This window comes from Lepisosteus oculatus, chromosome 7, assembly GCF_040954835.1.
Source record: "Lepisosteus oculatus isolate fLepOcu1 chromosome 7, fLepOcu1.hap2, whole genome shotgun sequence".
In the NCBI taxonomy this organism is placed as follows: domain Eukaryota; kingdom Metazoa; phylum Chordata; class Actinopteri; order Semionotiformes; family Lepisosteidae; genus Lepisosteus; species Lepisosteus oculatus.
The window spans coordinates 41,149,285-41,168,519 of NC_090702.1; the positions used below are offsets into that span (position 1 = coordinate 41,149,285).

The 19,235-nt window shown below is 40.9% G+C and overlaps 1 protein-coding gene across 1 annotated transcript in view; it reads right to left on the minus strand.

The window, feature by feature from the left end:
- fgd6 (FYVE, RhoGEF and PH domain containing 6) overlaps nt 1–19,235 on the minus strand; it is a 45,363-nt gene that overhangs the window by 16,948 nt on the left and 9,180 nt on the right. Inside the window, exons 2-8 of the mRNA XM_015352332.2 lie at nt 16,553–18,848; nt 10,083–10,215; nt 6,755–6,822; nt 6,633–6,663; nt 1,741–1,892; nt 1,484–1,640; nt 1,151–1,238 (exon numbers count right to left, since the gene is read on the minus strand). Coding sequence (XP_015207818.2) covers nt 1,151–1,238; nt 1,484–1,640; nt 1,741–1,892; nt 6,633–6,663; nt 6,755–6,822; nt 10,083–10,215; nt 16,553–18,848 — 2,925 coding nt within the window. The remainder of the gene's footprint in view (nt 1–1,150; nt 1,239–1,483; nt 1,641–1,740; nt 1,893–6,632; nt 6,664–6,754; nt 6,823–10,082; nt 10,216–16,552; nt 18,849–19,235) is intronic.

Consider the following 19,235-nt stretch of genomic DNA (forward strand, 5'->3'; position numbering starts at 1 on the left):
AGTAAAAGAGCCCTTGTGCTGTGCCTCCGATTTAAATAAAACTAAATTCCCGTGGGTCAGTTTATTTAACCACTGCATTTAGAACTCGAGACTGTGATGTAAAATTTGGTCACTTCAAAACGTTCCACTTAACATCTGGAAGTTGATGTTCTGTGTCTGTTTCAGCTTTTATTGTCACTCCTTCTAGACGGCGATGTTGTTTTCACTCACTAAACTGATTTTTCTGAAGTTATTTGCTGTGTATTGCAAAAAAAAATGTGCACAGACAGATTTTTAACTCTTCATCTGCTGACTTGAACCAGACTGTTAAATCATTTTATACAGATTGCTTGTATTTAATTTTAGTCCTGTGACATCTCCCATAAACAATGGCTTATTATAATAATTGCTTACACTTTTCTGGACACTCCACTCAAAGTGCTTTACAGGTAATGGGGACTCCCCTCCACCACCACCAATGTGCACCTGGATGATGTGACGGCAGCCATAGTGGGCACAGTGTGCTCACCAGACGTCAGCTCTCAGTGGGGAGGAGAACAGAGTGATGAAGCCAGTTCAGAGATGGGGATTACTAGGAAGCCACGATTGGTAAAGGCCAATGGGAAATTTAGCCAGGATGCTTGGTTAACACCCCTACCGTTTTTGAGAAACACCCTGGGATTTTTTTTAATAACAGTCAGGACCTTGGTTTTACATTTAATCCGAGGGACAGCACCTTTTTACAGTATATTGTCCCCATCACTATATTGGGGCATGACGACCCACACAGAAAGCAGGGTGAACGCCCCCTACTGGCCCCTCTAACACCTCTTCTAGCAGCAACCTTAGTTTATCCCAGGAGGTCTCCCATCCAGGTACTGACCAGGTTCAGACATGGTTAGCTTCAGTGGATGGCCAATTGTCAATTACAGGGTGATATGGCTGCTGGCCAGACATTATTACACTTGGGTGAAAAGAACTTTTAACGTACAGTATCAGCAATTTTAAACCAAACCTTGTTTTTATTATTATAAATCAGAAAGGACGTGTACTGGCCCAACCTACATTGAACCCTTCGGCAGTTATTGCGGCACTACAGACAAGTGCCAGAAACAGGAAACAAAGAACCCTGTTTGTGAGCCTGTTCCTCGTTCCTCTCACTTATCAGTACCTGTGAGCAGAAGCTGGTACTGTGGAATTCTTTGCACAGGCTTCAGCAGATAATGCTTGAGTGCCAGGCTCGCACAACGAGGACTCATCTGAAAACAAAAGACTGAGAATTACAATCAAAGCTTCTGTAGTTTGAAGTGCATCCCCTCCCATAACATTTTTTTAAAAACGTGCTCTGAAATTCCCTAACTCGGGGGTTTCAGTTTTTTCCCCCCTTGTCTCCTGAAACTATGTTCCTGGTTTACATTTCTTGTAAAACTGAGGGGTTACACATGTTAACGGAAATTCACCCCCTCACCCCAGTTACTATTGCCAAACAGGTCAAACCAGATACCTCGAATTCTTTCACAACACTGGCAAAGCCAAGATTCTTCTTGCATTGCTCGTCCAGCAGGGCGACATTCTTATTAAACTCCCGGATGTACGTGGAGTACATTTTGAGGTACGGGCCCTTCTTCACAAAGATGTCTGCTATCCTCTGATGGTCATTCCTGACAAGACCGAAGAGCAGAACACGGGAGTAAAAAAAACAACACAAGAATTCAAGGGAATGAATACTCGTTTGCAGCACTGGGAGAAAGCACCAAGTACCAGTGAGCCACTCTCTCCTCCAGCTCGCGCAGCAGGTCCCTGTTGAGCTCGTAGAGCTGTGGTAGGTAGTACAGGATCTGGTTCAGGATGCGTTCCTCAATCACGGCCTTCCCAGTCTGCCTGGATGCCTTGGCTACGGCGTCCCGGAAATCCTACAGACAGGGCAGACAGACAAACCACATACTGCCAGCTGTTCAGCTAGTGCCTCTCGCTCTTTCTCAGTGCTTTTCCAGTATCTGTTATTATCTCTATTAGTTTTTACCATTTGTCCCCATGAACACAGCTTGTCATGTTACTGAATCAATCTTCAGTACCTCGCTCAAGGCTGCAATATCAGTGCTACTCAAGGGATCTGAACCCACAGCTTTCTAGTCCAGATCTCTACACACTACACCACACTGCTGTCTCGCCACCTTCAGTAAACTTGCCAAAGTATTGTGAAACTTAGAATTCAAATGAGACTTTTCCCAGACACCAGCTAAGGAGGTAAGCATCGTGATTTTTAGAGCCAACTTTACAGGTCTGTAGTGACAAAGATGTCCTTGCCCACATATCTTGTTAGCTGTTCTTAACCTTATCTCATATGTGCAAGCAATCGCTGAAACATATATGCAAACAAAGAAGGCATGTGCTTTTTCTGTGTCAATTGGTACAGTTTGAAAAGTACAGAGAGAACCTTCAGCAGCATATGGACAACAACAGTTTTCATATGTGTTTCATTTGTGATTTGTGAGTGCCATCAAACCTGTCATCTCATGCCTGCTAGCAGATGACGTTGAAGGTATCTAAATACGCTAGGCAAATCTACTTTGCATTTGAAAAGAAGCTATTATCTACTAAACTCACATTTTAATATATATGAAAACTATTCTTTACTTACAGCATATAGTTTTAGATAGAACACGCCTTCCAACACCACTGACTTAGCACAAAAAAAGTTAATGGAATATCAAGCAAATCAACAAAAGAATTCTTAAACAGCATGCAAAAAAAAGGAATCAAATAAATGCAATGGCCAATGTACATAAGCTAACCATTGTTTTGAGGAAAACAATCTCCCAGACTTCAAGAAATTCAGAGTACATATTTAGAAATAACTGTAGTACTGAATAAGCCTCTGTACCACTCTATAATGAAAAACCTCAAGTGAAAAAAATCCTTACTGGTCCTTAACCTTTTCCATAAAAAGTACTCTGTGAGCCTGAGATCACTGATGTGTTCACATATAATATCACGTGACTGAACTGGTTTAAAAACACATAAATAGTATGGTGTAAAACTTCACTGGCTGGCCTTTTCATGTTTTGACTTGGTGCTGCATTTTTTTCTAATCAAATACTTCTGCCTGAGGTAATTATTACATTGGCTAGCACAAGAACATTACCGCAACATGAACAAACGTGAAGACGGGCCTGCTGGCTTGTGGAAGGCAAGAGCTGCACCTACACCCCAAGGTATGCCAGTCGGCACTGCTGAGGACCTGCGTACCCCCACGCGTCTTTGTTCATAAGAGCATAGGACGACACAATGAGGCCATTAAGCATGTTAGCAGATAACTCATCCGAGTATCTCATCTAGCCCTTTCATAAAAGCAGACCCACAATCCTTTGCATAAGGAAGTTCTTGGCCCCCCTGTTCTTGGTTTTAAACATATTTCCATCTGATTCTCACTTCTCTCCTCAGCCGAGTTTGGAGGAGGCCGTTGGGTTGGCTGGGTCGGTGCCTTTGAGAATTCTGAACACATACATTAGGTCTACTCCTAGCCTTTTCTATTCAACACTGAACAGGTTCAGTTCTTTTAGCCAGCGAGTGCAGGACCTTTTTCAAACAATTAAAAAACTATTAACTAAAGCAACCAAGGGGTAAATGAAAACACGAACATAAAGGTGGTTACCTCTGGACAGCTTTCATTAATGTTCACATTTTTAAGTAACCGTTAAGCAATAAACATTTACAAATAAAGCAAAATAGATCAGTAAACTATGAAAGTGATTACATAGGACATGATACTAATTTTTCACCTTTGCAACCATACTTTGTTCAAACTGTATTCTTATTTTTTACTCAGTTAAAATTTAACAGACCTTGACTAACGATTAAGTCCCACAGTTCCAAAGCTTCCCTGCCTATACAAAATACCCTTTGATGTATTGAATTGACATCAGTGAAAAATCAGCCATCCATGAGGGTAGGTACAGTAGCAAAGAGGTTAGTTACACTACTGCTTTTCCTTCCCAGTTCCTCACTGAGTAATCAAGCTGGAATCAAATTTGAATGACCCTGCTGCTAACATATAATTTCGAGGAAAAAAGGAAGAAATATAATTTTGAGGAAGAAATTTTGCAAGATTTCCCCCCTCTGTAAGTGCAAGGCAACCAAAATAGCAGCTTGCCGTGACCATGACGGCAACTGTCACACCAGTCATGTGCCTTAAACACAAACTTTTTCCATTTGAAATTGCACTGAATGTCTTCTATTTCCTTCCCAAGCATTCATTTTTAAAGTTTTCCTGCCACATACAATGTTTAACGCACTCAACAGCCTGATCTACATCAAAACAAAATAAATTGAAGTTAAACCCTTTGCAAGTTTTATAGATAAGCCTGTTTAATAAATAAGGAAGAAAGGGTAATACCTATTGTCAGGAAATTTTCTCATGTAGCACCCATTCATAAAAAAGGGTGGGTAAAGGAGGCATTTTCTTTTTACACAAAAGGTTGTGGGAGGCTGAAACAAGCTTCCCTGTCATATTTTCAAAGCTGATCCCATCGCTTCTTTAAAAAAATGGATGAATCAAACAGCAACTAGCAACCAAATGAGCTCCATGGGCCAGACTCCTCTCCTTTCCAAACATGAAGTTCTGATGGTTAGATAGTAAGAAATCACAGCGCTTGTACATTTATTACAGAACCCCCATTTGTGGCATGCAAAAAAAAAATCACTGCTGCCACATAATATAAACAAAAAACTGAAAGCACATTAAAAAAACAACAACATTTGACTCTGCTTAAACACTTCCTTCTAAAAACCTTCTAAAAAAAAAGGTTGAAACAGGGGGTGGGGTTCCGGAGACTGAGCTTCCAGCTGTTAGATAAAACGCATACGAATTAACCTCCTTCAGCGAGAGAACAAAAACATCAAAGTCGGAACAATACAAATTAAAGGCTCAGTTAATGACTATTGCTAAGGGACCAAACATAAGGTGTGTCAAAATAAAAGAGGCTTTATGAGAATTAATACCACAGTCTGTGGTCTGTAAAAAAAGCCTAATTAAACAGAGTGGGCTTTATGAGCTGCAATAGTATTTGCAATTTCTTAGAAAGAAGTAAAAGTAATGAGCAAGTGAGACACAACTCCTTAGTCTCACCTACACCATAATAGTTTTTCTGTTTATTAACTGGTACAGCCCAGTGACGAAAAGCAAGTGTGATTAAACAAATGACTACGCGCATTTCCAACTGTTTATTTTCAGCAGTGGAAAACGAAAATGTCTGTTTTGTAGTGTTCATACATTAAAAATACTTGTTGCAACTGCATACAGAAAAACGGGATAGGTTTTCCAGCCTGCAGCCTGGACTGACATGCCCTAAAGAAAGCTAACTCTTCCAAGTCTTGTTCAGGATTACCCAAGCACTTTTATTTGCTAGACTTCACAGTCCATTGTCTGGTTCATTCCTTGATTCCTTGGTATATTGCATTTAAAGGGATTTCAACTCATTCTATGCTTTTAAATTTCAACAACTGCAACGACGTGAATCAACAATGTGCCATTGTTATCACCGACAAGAGGCTAGAAAATGCACAATCTGCTGGTGAAATCCATGCTGAAATTTTTTTTTTTAAATTTTTAAAAACATTTAGTACATAAGGCTGTCTCCTGCTGCTGCTGAGGAATCAGGATTTGTCAAGTTCACCTTGGCCTTGGGTGCATAACTGCCTACCATTCATATCAAGTCATAACCCAGAAATAGAAAGGCACAGTTGCTTTGAGACCCTCCCCTAAAAATCATGTCATGGTTCAGAAAACTGCACTAAACAGCACTCCAGAGCACTTTCATTTATTGTAAACAGAGCATGTGCTAGGTTATATTTGACACCACATCGTGATGCCTGTATGATTTTATGGTCTGGGCTTTTTGTTAAAAATAAAACAACAAAGCAGAAGTAGTACCGCTATTAAGAATTCTACCCTACATCTGTCAATGCTGAAACCCATGGTAATTTCACAGCACCTGTCAGGTCTCCAGAGCATTCAGCTCAGATATCGCCACCTTTCAACAAAAGGATATTTTTACACTGCTTTGGCTCCTATTCAGATTACGTATGAGGGCCCTGAATGAAACATTTATAATTTAAGACCTACATATACAGAGTTTGTTCCAAGACCACTGGCAGTTTAAACACTTTCATTTTTAACTGGATGTTAAAAACGTAGGGTTTCTTGTTTGGTGAGCTTATCTTAATAAAACCCATTTCTTTCAGTGTGCTCAATATTTACACACTTCATAGAAAGATTGTGAAACATATTAATTTAATGTCTGCAAATAACATGGTTACTGTGCTTCTGAGATCTGTAGCCCACCTACAACTTTTTTTCAAACAAAACAGGCAAAATATTCCAATGGACTGGATTCTAATGTTTTGTTTTTCATTTCTGCTTTCCATAGTCCCTTAAAAACATCTTGCAAAGTGCTATTATATGCAAATCTCCCTACCATTCATTTATTTCCCCTCAGCACAACCCTAGCAAGCAGCTGAATATGTTCTTTGGATTGTGCTAGGAAGCAGGAAGAAGGATTTCTTCTAAATGTCTGAGAACTAGAGAATACACCAGACAAAAAATGTGTTCCAAACAAGGCAACATATAACACACAATGAATAAACATACTTACAATATGGAGGAGTTTCAGGACATCCACAAATCTGTTTTTGGAGCAAAAGAAAAAAAACATAATAAGATGGGAGTTTCGACCAAGATATTGGAAAAATGTTAATAAAATAAATCGCCACTCACACTTTCTCAGAGCTCATGATTTCCTTGGCAATGTGGACCACCTTGGTCTGCTTGACCCCTCCGTCATGCTGCAATGGAGAAAAAAAATAGAGCGCTGAACACACATGACCCCTATGTATGGGGGGAAAAAAGGCCGAATGACGCCTTAAATTAAACACAAAGCCAAATCACAAAGTCTGAGCTGAGGGAGTGTGGGACTCCTTGTCAGGAGAGACAGCGCTCTCCCCAACACCAGGCAGGCGCTGAAATAAGAGCACTGTCACCCTGTAACAGCTCTGGCGTCTGACGGCTCGGGCCCGAGCGCTTCATGCAGCTGAGCAGGACCTGCACAACTCCAGACACACAAGGCTGGAGGCTCTCTTGTATTTTATATCAACCTTTAGCTTTTTAAAATGAAAGGACTCGTGCAGATCTCCTGGAATTTAGTTTCTCAGTTGTTGTTTGCAGGGCATCCAATGCATTTTACTGCCAGCAGCCATATCACCCTGCAACTCACAACTGGCAGCCCACTGAAGCTCAGCAGGTGTGAGCCTGGTCAGTACTGTAAACAAGCGCCGACCTTCGGATGAGACATAAAACCGAGGTCCGGACTCTCTGTGGTCATTTAAAATCCCAGGGCGTTTCTCGAAAAGAGTAGGGGTGTAACCCCGGCGTCCTGGTAAAATTTCCCATTGGCCTTACCAATCATGGCCTCCTTATAGTCCCCATCTATGAATTGGCTTCATTACTCTGCTCTCCTTCACACTGATAGCTGATGTGTGGTGAGCGTTCTGGCGCACTATGGCTGCCGTCGCATCATCCACCACATCGTGGTGGTGGAGGGGAGTCCCCATTACCTGTAAAGTGCTAAATAAGTGTAAGCAATAATTATTATTATTAAGAATGACCTGCATTTGTGCGGGACGTTTCATCCCAAAAGGATTGCGAAACCCTTCACACATCAGAATAAGACCAACTTCACTTTCTATCCCAATGCTTCACAGGAAGGAACCCAAGTCACCCATCAGTGCAATGTAGCACCTAACTGGATGACATGCGCTACAGTGCATCTACTACAGTGGAGAAGCGAGACTATGGAAGCCCATGGTAGAATATAGTCATGACAGCACAAGTATCATCCCTACTCATGAGTAGTCGGAACCAAGGTTTCTTGGGACAAGGACAACAGTTCATACAGCACAACACAGCAGTGTCTACAATCACTGTACGTGGCCACTGAAATATAATTTCTGGTCTTCAGTGAAGAATGCCACCCACTGATCTTCAACACAGCAGCAACCTGGTTTTGCTTAAAGGTCTCCCATCCTTCAGTACCAGCCAGCATGGATTGCTTATCAGCTGATCTGTCTAGAGTTTAAGTCATAAACCGCTTCAAAACCACACATCATCACTGTTATCACAAATAATGTCAAAAGCAAACCTCAGTACATTATCTTGTCAAAAATAAGTTTACAATCTCCAGAAATTCAATTAAAACACAGCAGCACTATTTTCTTAAACCAGTAAATGACTGATTGAAGGCAGTATTCTGTACATGCCCCCTGAAAAGTGTCTCTACGTTCAGGTCTTCTGCTCCTTTTCATAACACAAGCTCAGAGTGCCAGCAAAGAGAATCTCAGGCTTTAAAAAGACATAACACAGCAAGCTCTGAAACCCCCAGTAGACTAAAGGGGTAATCTAGCTTAGCAAGCCGAAGTGAAAGTAATTTCAGCAGTGCACAGCCAACTGTGTGCCATCCCTTAGGGCCTCCTTGCCACAGGCAACTAAAAATACAGCTCAGATTCAAACAAGCAATGTGGGATTCCACAGAACCCAACCTCTTCTCTGCACAGGTGATTCTCCAGAGCCGTCTGCGCTGGATCTCGGCCCAGTAAAATCACAAACACAAACACTAGAGCAAACTGAGACATAACGTACACATTACTCTATCCATCAATAATAAATGAAATAAATGGAAAATGCAAGCAACAAGTGTTAGCCCATCAACTCAAAAAACGGGTTGTGTTTGTAAGACTTAAGCATAAAAAAAAACATCTGCCTTAAAAAAGAAAGGCTGGCACTTCTTTTTATTTCCACAGAAGTGTGCTGAGTAAAAGAACTGCAAAATGAAAAGTAACATGACATTTCTAAATAACCCAGTCAGCTGAAAATTAGACACTGGAAACCGATGCCTGAGTTCTTCATTAGACTACCGGTAACTTATTTAAGAGTACTCTTCTCCAAAGGCAACAGGGCAATTCTAATGAGTTAAACTTTCAACAACAACAAACCCGCTTAAGTGTTCATTTTAAGGTATCTATTCAGTTCAGTTATTTTAATGCACTGCAAAAGCTCAATGATGAGGCAACCTCCCATTATCCATTCACAACAGCGCTGTTTTATTCTGTTTTAAGAATAGCACAGACACGACAGCTTCAGGACAAGTCTCTGGCACACTCGCAGAATGGGTCGAGTGGCAGGCAATCTGACAAACCGGAGCGAGGAAAAAACTAAGAGCATGGCCTTTTTATACTTTTTATGTACGGTCTTGATACTACCAGCATAGGTACTATGTCAATGTGTGCTCACTGATAGTGACACAATGTATTGCTTTGAATACATATACAATACATACTCTGGGGGGGAGAGAACAAAAGCTTTCAAAATGGGTCTAAAAAGGCCATTTTACCCCAAAAATCAAATTTAAAGTAGAAACATTTCAGAGGCACAAATACTCCCTCTGTTAGCGGAAAAACCACTCGCATTACCAAAAGACATGGGAGACAATTTTCCTCTCTGCCAGTCTGAGGAGAGGGCAGTAATCCAGGCCTGAGAAGCACTTTCGTGGGAAGCTGACCAGTTTCTCAAACTCACTGGTCCAGAAACAAAATTCTATCATTCAGCTGCTACAAGCAGCTACTCTGGATGTTTGTCAAGACCAACTAATAATCACGAATAGTAATTAGTTTGCCATTCCCTAGAGTAACCTCTTTAATTCCTCTCCCTCCATCTTTTGAAAATTCCCCCCTTCACTACAACACGGTTCTCAGTTTTGGTTTTGCTCGTTGTGTCAAAGACCAATTTGACCAGTAAGAAAGCCAATACAAATTTAAGCGTTAAAAAGGTTTTTTTAAACAGACTATGAAACTGTTTTCTAATAGGAACACACATCTCTAAAACGAAATAATATCCCAGAAATTACACACAATCTCCCAGAAAGTCCACAAACATAGGTTAACATGACGGTGAATTACTCCTGCATTGTAAGCTGAACGAACTATAAATTCCTTCACACTCCAGCCGTGAAAGATTTGAGGAAATAAGACTCTGAGAGGCAAGAGGCAAGCACCTGTCTGTCCCCTGACAAGTTAAGGTCTCCTTTACTGGACGAAGAGCTGTTGTCATCTTCGTCGGAGCTATTTACGACTTCCTCTTCTTCAGAGTGCTCATTTTCCAGTCCAAGGTCCTGATCCAGGGAGGGCCTGTCAGAAGAAAAAAAAAAACAGGAAAGCCTGGTCACTCTTCCCTGCGGAAACGAGCCGAAGCACACACAAAGTCATAGGAGCAAGAGACAAATATGCAGTACAGCGATACGCAGAAGCACCACTTGAGAGGATAATTATACACGTTTAAACACAGAAACGCACGAAACAGACTGGAGAAACGCTGCATTATTTTAAATACTATATGCTTCCTGAAGCCCTGCGAGTTCTTAATAGAAAGGGAATCTTCTTGAAGGGCAACAAAGCATGTTCTTTCGCACAGAATAGGAATAGTTTTACATTAGTAAAAAAATATAAAGCACATTTTTCACACCTCGGTTCAAACTGTACAGACGTCTACCAAATAATCTCCCTTTCTTGCTCTGGCATTCTGATCTTCACAATTATCTCAATGGAAAGTCTAGCAAACGGACTTTTCTCAGATTAAATGGAGGATTTCTTCTGTGTTATTTCACATGGTTTTACTGAAGCCTGTTTCTGTAACAAAAACCTCACTGTTCTTTTCAGTCATTTGGGGACGGAAACTGCTGCCACCATTGTAGCATGAAAAAGTTGACACAACCTGAAACACAGCTGAGCACATTCCACTAGAGCTGCCAAACGAATGAAGCCAGAACAGCTGTTAAAATAATCAATATTGTGGCCCATCACAAGTTAACAGACTCTAGTACAAAGACCACACAAACGTAACAACGATGTTGTTGACACTTGGCACACTGGCACTGGCTGTCCACACAATGGTACAGTCCCATCTTGAACACCGAGTGTGCAGATTCTGGCCTCCTGCCACAAAACCAGGGCGTTATGGATGATGGGTGATGTTTTTGCTTTGCTGTAAAAAAAAAAAATCACCTCAAAGGCTCTTAACTGGAACAATCATTCACATAACCCTGTGTTCAGTGTCCTCACTTCTGGCTATTTCTTCACATGTCCTTGATGTTCTTGGGGAATTGATGGAATCTGGGATTAGGAAATTTGTGCAAATCATCTAGATGCCAAGTGGACAAAAGCAGGCCAGGTTAATGCTTATAAGTCAATTTTATTTTAAGACACCATGAAGCCTGCACAGCTGTGGGTTTTTATGTAGTCAACATTCCCTTTCATTTTTGGTGAAGAAATGAAAGTATAAACAACATTCAAGTTAATTTAAGCGGACATGGAGCTAATGATCTTTACACAAAAAGGTTCAACAGGGATACTGGACTGTAAATTCCATTCTGCTTTTTAAAGTGGTGACAAATTATGTTTGAGATGAGAAAGGCTGAAGCAAACAAAACTCAAGCTGTGTTGCCATAAACCTGTGGAATAAATGCAGACCATTTTAGGCAAGTCAGTCATACTATACCAAGAACGCAGCACGTTAGCACACAAAGTTTACAGTGTGCCAGTTACTTATACGCACCTTATCAACAGACTTGGCCATGTCATTAATTCAGGTGAAGTAAAAATATTCAATAAATTTGAAGATTATATAAAAACTTTAAAGCCAGTCCCCCAGGACTGGACAGTTGCAGTCTAGTAGCACAGTGAAACTAGGGTGTAAAAGGATGATGCTTCTAGAAAAAAAAAAACAAAGCTCCCACCAATCTATAGGTCCGAGTCACAGACAATGTTCTGACTTAATCCACGCCAAAGCTGTTTTTAGTTTGGAATTTGTTTAATGTTAAAAAAGCTTCTTAAGGCATTTCTGTGGTAATTATTTTTTTCATTCTGTACAAAAATAAACAAATATTGATGTATTCTACAAGATCTGCATTCCCTTATACTTCCAGTGCGAAACAAAACCGGGTGAAACATAAACATAAATAACACAATTCCTATTGAACTTTTATAAATGTAAGAGCATTTTCTTTTATTTGGGAACCACTGATGATGCCTATTTCCTTTCCAAATCTACATTTGTGATGGTAATACAATCTAACCTTTTACAATTTTACATTTTAAATTTCTGCAATTTCCCTCACAGGATCAATAAAGTCTCTATCTACATGTTTTTTTAATCAATTTAACTATTTTCCAACTATGTATCTGCTGCAGGACTGTTTGTTCTTTTATTTAAAAAAAAGAGTTTGAGAGATGCAAGGATGTGTTTCATGGACTCCCAAGTGCCCTGTCCACAAAATCAGGAATTGTGTAGGCCTTCCGGGTCAAATCCAGGTTACAACTCTAGAGAACCATGGCTGGGAGCTCACAGGCGGCCAAGCACAACCAGCTGAGAGCTGCTGGGCTTGTGTGGGTTTAGGCTAACTGAGAGATGGGACACTGTGGGCTCACCAGGCACCTCTGGGACTGAACGCTGTCAGGGAGGCCCGTGAACATCTTACAGCTGGCAGCAAAAGGGTTCTCTAAAGAAATAAGGAAATAAATCCAGTGTGCATAAACACAAAAAAAGATAAGATTCAGGCCCCCTCAGATCTCGCACTGCATATTTCAAACCAAGGGGAACAGAAAATGGCTTCCCTTCACTGCATCACAACAATAATCAAATCAACACAGGAGTGTAAAACCAATCCCTGTAGCCCCAATTTGCTCACTTCTTCAAGGAATGTTGTGCCCCAACATGGAACAATCAGCCCAGCACTGGTGTTCACACACAGCACTCGAGAAGGCTAAGTGGATAATGGGTTTGGTTGGCAGCCAGGTGCGTTCAGTACAGTGTGAAGTAGACATGCCAAGGCAGCTGGCCATCTGCCTGTCTGGCAGGAACTGTAGGTACAAAGCCTGCCTTCTGGGAAGCACTAAAGAAGATTTGTAGGATTATTCCAGCTTCAGAGAGAGGAGATGCCATCTGACCAAGATAAGGTGTTTTCAAGCTTTACACAAGCCATGCACAACTGTGAGGAGATACAGAGAGATGATGGCTCTTCAGATTCTATGATGTACCAGAAGCAAATCCCAACTCCTTATTTAAAATCCTAACACACAACAACACCCCCCTGAAATGCTCAAGGAAACAGAGTGATAATCTATGAAGCACATCAAAAAAGTAGCCTAAATATAAATACTGGCGGGCGAAGTTCAAAATAAACAGCCCAGGTTTCAAAACTTATTATCAGGACTTGGCCTCCATCAGAAAAGTTCAGAGGAAATACTGCAAGTGCACAAGCAAAGAAGTTGCTTATTTATATGAAAGAAAAGGAAACTTTGACAAATCAAATTGTTTTGCAAAGGATTTTTTCAAATAAGTGATATGCGGCACACACAGATAAACAGTATACAAGGCAAGAGAACTACCAAGGGAAGTGCCACAAGGAAGTACTTTCATAAATTGTTAATTTACAAATGACAATTTAGTCTATTACCCTTTGATGGAAACATTTTCGCCAAACTTAACCGATGAGAAACAGGAAGTCTTTGTTTTCAAGTGTAGCCCATAACTCACAATGGGCACTTGTTAGTCTTCAGAGATGAGCAAACAAGGACACATTGTTGTGGTCATTAGCATCACAGCTCAAAAGTATTAGTCCAGCTTTTTTTGTTTCAATTAACACAGTGAATAGGTAGATCAGATGAAACGCAACCTTCCGATAACAAGGACAATAATAAGCCTTATGCTCAAGGTATTTTGAGACAAATCAGTTTTTAGACAGGATTTGAGAGCGCTGACTGACTTGCAATATAAACCCAAAATATGGATCGGGAGATTATTCCCCAGCCTTGGAGCAACAGAGCAGAAAGCCTCATATTGGAAAGTGAAAGAAAGGCAGATTCCTAGGAGCACAAATGTGTAGGTGTATAGAGATTTAACAGTCCACTGATGTAGTCATGAACCAAACCATTACATTCAAACCCTTTTTTTTCATTTGGAATAAAAAGTACTGAAATCCCTGGAATGCAATGAAAGGAAGACACATGGTATTCATGAATGTCATTCACATTTCTGTCATAGCAAGTGGGATGACACAACTAATAACATTTATTGGAAATAAATTACATGTTTTATATACTTACATCATAAAACTATTCAAGGTTAATCTTATATTATAAGCTGGGGTTAAAAGTATCATATGTTGGTTCAGTCTCCAAGGTATAGAGATGTATAGAGAGATAAAATTCAGTATTTTCACTTTGAAGCCTTTTTCTCACTAAACATGCTAACAAGTTTATCTTAATCTTGGTCAATTTGTCGATCTTCAGACTACACCTCAGATCTTGACCCTGCTACTGTTTTTTAAACATGAGGACATACACCTACACATGGAACTGACCCATCTGGGAACCAAAACTAGTTACCTGGTACTATGGCAAATTACAACATTTATAGCCAAATATAGGCGTATATATACCTATATATAGGTATTATAGCAAAATTACAACATTTGAAACCTGGCCATTGACCAACAACATCTCATAATTGGTGATGAAAGATGTCCCACTAGCCCTTTCTTAGGTATCACAGAATAACTAAGAGGCCCATAACTTCTGCAATTTAAGAATACAGAAGGGAGGGCAGGGTAGGTTGGGGGGTAGAGCTCTGCACCCCGATAAATTCATTTCTTCAGAAAAGATTTTTAGGGCAAGGCTGAAAGAAGTATACCAAAGAGAGTATACGAAAGGTTTAGTTTCCCAGAAAATTTAATCAAGCTCACGTTATTCAAACATTTCCTGCCCGGCCGCTGAAAATAACCCACAGGAAAAGGCAGTTCTACAGCTGTATGAATGCCCCTTTCATCGTCTTCACTACCAACGCGATCTGTAAGGTGGAAGTCCTGCAAGAGTTGAGCAGCCAGTTCTGTTTTACAGTAGTTTCAAACGCAGGCTGTAGCAACCCTATTTTCTAACTGAGAAGTCCGGTGTTACCGTTTTGTTTTGTTTTTAACTTAACTTTTCCAAACACACAGAATTGTACAGTACCTTGTTTATTCTGCATCTACAAGACACCCAAATCCTTTAGAGCTTCTCTTTTGCGGTTTCATATTTTCATTTCACCAGGAGCCAATGAGCCCATTTTACTTTTTGAAAGAAAAGCCTCACACAACTGTTGCAATAAAATAGGTCAGAAAGAAGCATTTTATATTAATGCAGTATATTTGTAAGAATATTACCTACAGTACATACCATTTTCACTATAACACTCCCGACCACCTACACAATTACAAAGTGACCATAAAACACTAGGTTTTCCAACAAAATGCAAAGTTAAAAGGAATCAGAACATTCACAGAACCAAGCCATCAGAAAGAGTGAGGAATACAGCTTTTCTTGTTCAAAACTGGCAAACAAAGGCTCAACTCATTTGACAGAGGACAAACCAAATGCCAATTGTGGCACGAGATGAGTATAAGAAAAGCATAAGTGGCTTTTCTATTGCAATACATATACAACAAGAGTTTATTAAGTGTTTTAACAAAATAACTGTGCATAGGCCAGACCTTCCAACAGTGCTGCTGTCAATCTGATCAACACTGGGCAACACCAGAAAATAACTTTTGCATTTGTTACTCCTCCAAATCGCAGAACTACATCTTACAATACTCATGAACATATAAAAGAGTACATATATCATTTAAAGTTTCTCAAACTAGTTTCTCAAAAAACCCTAGATCATTTGTTAACAGATTTCTGATTTGTTTAGTACACAATCCCTGAGATTTTCAAAAACTAACTTTCTTTAAAAAGAAGTTTTCCAGTTTTACTGGAAAACTACACGCTTAATTAAGATATGTCATTCAAGCAATGCGTTACAGGTCATATAGTGTAGAAGAGGACAGAACGGGGAGCCACAACATATTTTTACTTTTCCTAACTCCAATCTAACAAGTCAAGGTCAATTCGGTCCTGAAGAGAAGAAAATGAATAAAACTATTCTCTACTGTCTAGTTTTCGGCACAAAACATACCTTTACCTGCTCCTGTTCTGCAGAACTTTGCCATCCACATGTGTAAAAACTGTCCCCATAATAAAACAGGACAGAGGCTGAACTATAAATCACCCTGAGAATGTAGCTCAAGCAGGCAGCTGCGTCAGCATGTGTAGGCTGCAAAGAAACAAGTAAGGGTGTCGCCTGAAGAAGGCTCGACAGCTGAAACGTTGTGTTTCTTTCCTTCTCAACATGGAATAAACTTTTATTTCTCCCATTAAATCTGAGAATGGCATGCAGCCACTGCAGGTGAAACCCATCTTTTTCTCACACTTGCTCTACAACTGAACTATCTCATTACATTTGTCGCATAGTTCGTAGGAAGGTTCTCTGGAATACCAGTTTTGTAACGAAAGATGTTGCCAATATATAGAATTGTCACATGTACAGGACGTTACTAAATACAATTTACAAGTCTTTGAATAAAACGCGTTAATGCAAGTGTGTCATACATACCTCTCATATGTGTTCGTCCGCATGTGAGTTCTGTATTTCTGGTAGGGTAGATATGGCTCCTGAACCTCATAAAGATCTGCCTCTTCATCCTCCACACTTGAGGAATTTTGCCAGCCAAAAGCTGGGGATTCAGAATTACGTAATCCTGAAGCCATTAGGAAAGGTAAATTCATGTATTCAGGAATTTCTTCATAAAGAGGCAGGTTTTCATATTCGACAGCACAGTCCTGTTTCGGGAAGGACGTACAATACAAACTTCCTTCTTCCGGACTCTTCGAACAAGATGCCTTGGGTTCATCTGCCAAATCAAGTTTGCTGTTCACACTGATGGGAGTTTCGCATTGGCCATTTGTTACAAACCCATGCTTCGGGAGCACAGGGCTGTTTTCTTTGCTGCTGCTCCATTCACCATACGCTGGAGGATCTGTCGTGACTGAGGTGCAGTCCAGTGACTGACTGCTCTTGGCCAAGAACCTGGGGAGCTTTTTCACCGAAAGCTTCAATTCTAGCAGCTTCCGGAAAGAGGATCTCTTTTGACCATCCTTGGATAAACCCTCAGTCCGTTCCAGGTCCGCCGATGAGAAGGACTTTGCCCTGGGTTTGCCAAGACACAGGGTGGGTACTTTGCTGTGCATGACGCTCTGCCTCCCAGTTTTTAAAGCTTCGGGCTTTCCGAATAAAGGGACAATAGGGCGAGGAAGCTTCCAGACTGGTTTTTCTGCTGGTAGCTCCCTTTTCCGGTCGCTTTCGGCAGAGGGACCTAGCTCCTCTGTCTGTGGACAGTCTCCATCAGGCACACCACTCTCCACGTCTTCCGCGCAGGGGCTCCTGACGGTCAGCTCCTCCAAGAGCTCTTTCTTCAGCAGTCCAGATGCAGACAAACTGTGCCTCTGGGGTTTCTTTGGGGCAACTTTTGGCGATTTTTCCGATTTAAAGTCCACCTCAGCCACAGATGTTTTCTCCACGGAAGAGACGACGCCCTTGGCGCTCTTCTCACCGTTTTCGCTTTCCAAACCTGCAGTGGACTTACTTTGTTCCCCCATTTCCATCTCTCCAGAAACGTCACCACAAAAGTGGGGCGTTTTGCTCAGTTCTCCTGCAAGGAAACTTCCACTCACCGGAAGAGGTATTTCTAAGTTCTCACCTGTATCACATCCTTGGGAGGATCCTGCATTTTCATGACTTTCACTGAGGTTTCTAGAATACGAGACACTCTGAGTATGAATGCAAACTTTTGGAGACTTAAATGGACTGCTCTTAAGACATACTCCTTCTGGCTCCATGTTTAGCATTTCAATATGTCCATCCACACTATGCACATTACTTTCAACGCAGTCCTGCCTCACCAGTCCAGATTTTTTTGACTTTCTTGGCATGGGGATTGGAAGAGGTTTCTTAGGTGCTGGTGAGGAAATGAATGTGTTATGTGATACGCTGCTCTCGTTGTTGGGTTTACATGTGCCCTTAGTGGAACTGACAAAGCTTTCCATAGGACCGGGAATATTCTGAGATTGAGGCTCATTGGAAAGGGTTATTGTACTGTGGGAATCAAGGCCACCTGTCTCTCTTTGTGATTCTTCAGAATTCGAACATTTCTCTCCCAATTCAGCAGCACTTCCACCTGCATTTGACGTTTGGTCCAAATCTAAATTGCCTGCCTTACATTTCTGAGCAGTTGCTCTTTCCTGAGATTTGAACTTAAGGTGGTGATTATTAGGCGACACAGCCTGAACCAAAACGTTCTTGAGCTTGTGCTCCAGAAGGCTTGCGTTCAGCACCACCTGACTCTTGCTCCCAATCTTTTCATGGCTGGTGTCATGTTTAGTTCTAGCCCTGGGAGCAGGTGAAACCTGTACACCGTCCAGTCTACCATTTTGCAAAGCTTCTAGCTTTTCCAATTGATCAATGACAAAGTCAGTTTTGCAGTTTTCAGTGTGTTTGCATTTGGATCTGCAGTCCACAGTGCACGTACAAGTTGTTATGATGTAGTTTGAGTTAAGCTTATTAAGCTCTGTCTGCAGGCCATTTTTTGAGTTAAGGAGGCCCAGATCTTCAGAGAGTTTGGTCTTCTCGTCAGGGAAGATCCTGGATGCGTTCTTCAAGATGACGGGTTTTGTTTCAGGGACACAGGCACTTTTAGAAAACAATGGTTTGGGTGCAACAGCTGGCTTGGCTTTCTTCAGTGCAGGAGCAGTGTGGGAAAGAACAATGTCCGGTTTGGGTGCAACAGGGGGTGGAAATGCCTTCTGGGATTCTACGATCTTAGGTTTAGGTGCCACAGGTGGTTTTTTTATATCTGTAGAGAAACAGAAGAGTGTACACATTATTATCTCATCTAAAAAAAAATGAACTAGAAATCTGACAGACCAAGTAGTGTGAAATAATTATATCAACAGGCTTATGCCACCGACTACCAGAATGTTTGCAAAAGAGAGCTGGCAACTGGCTTATCTAATTGGATTACAAGTAGATAATTGATCAAGCATGGCACCCATCCATTATTTAAAAAAAACCCATGGTATCAACTTTGAAAACATGGGTAGGCAACTTGTTCCGGGGTCCTATAACACATGAAGAAAAAATACAGATCCCAACTTTAGGTTTGTTTAAAACCTAAAACAAATGTACACACTAAGAAACATGACAACACAAATAGATGTTTCATACAATGCCGAGGGATTTT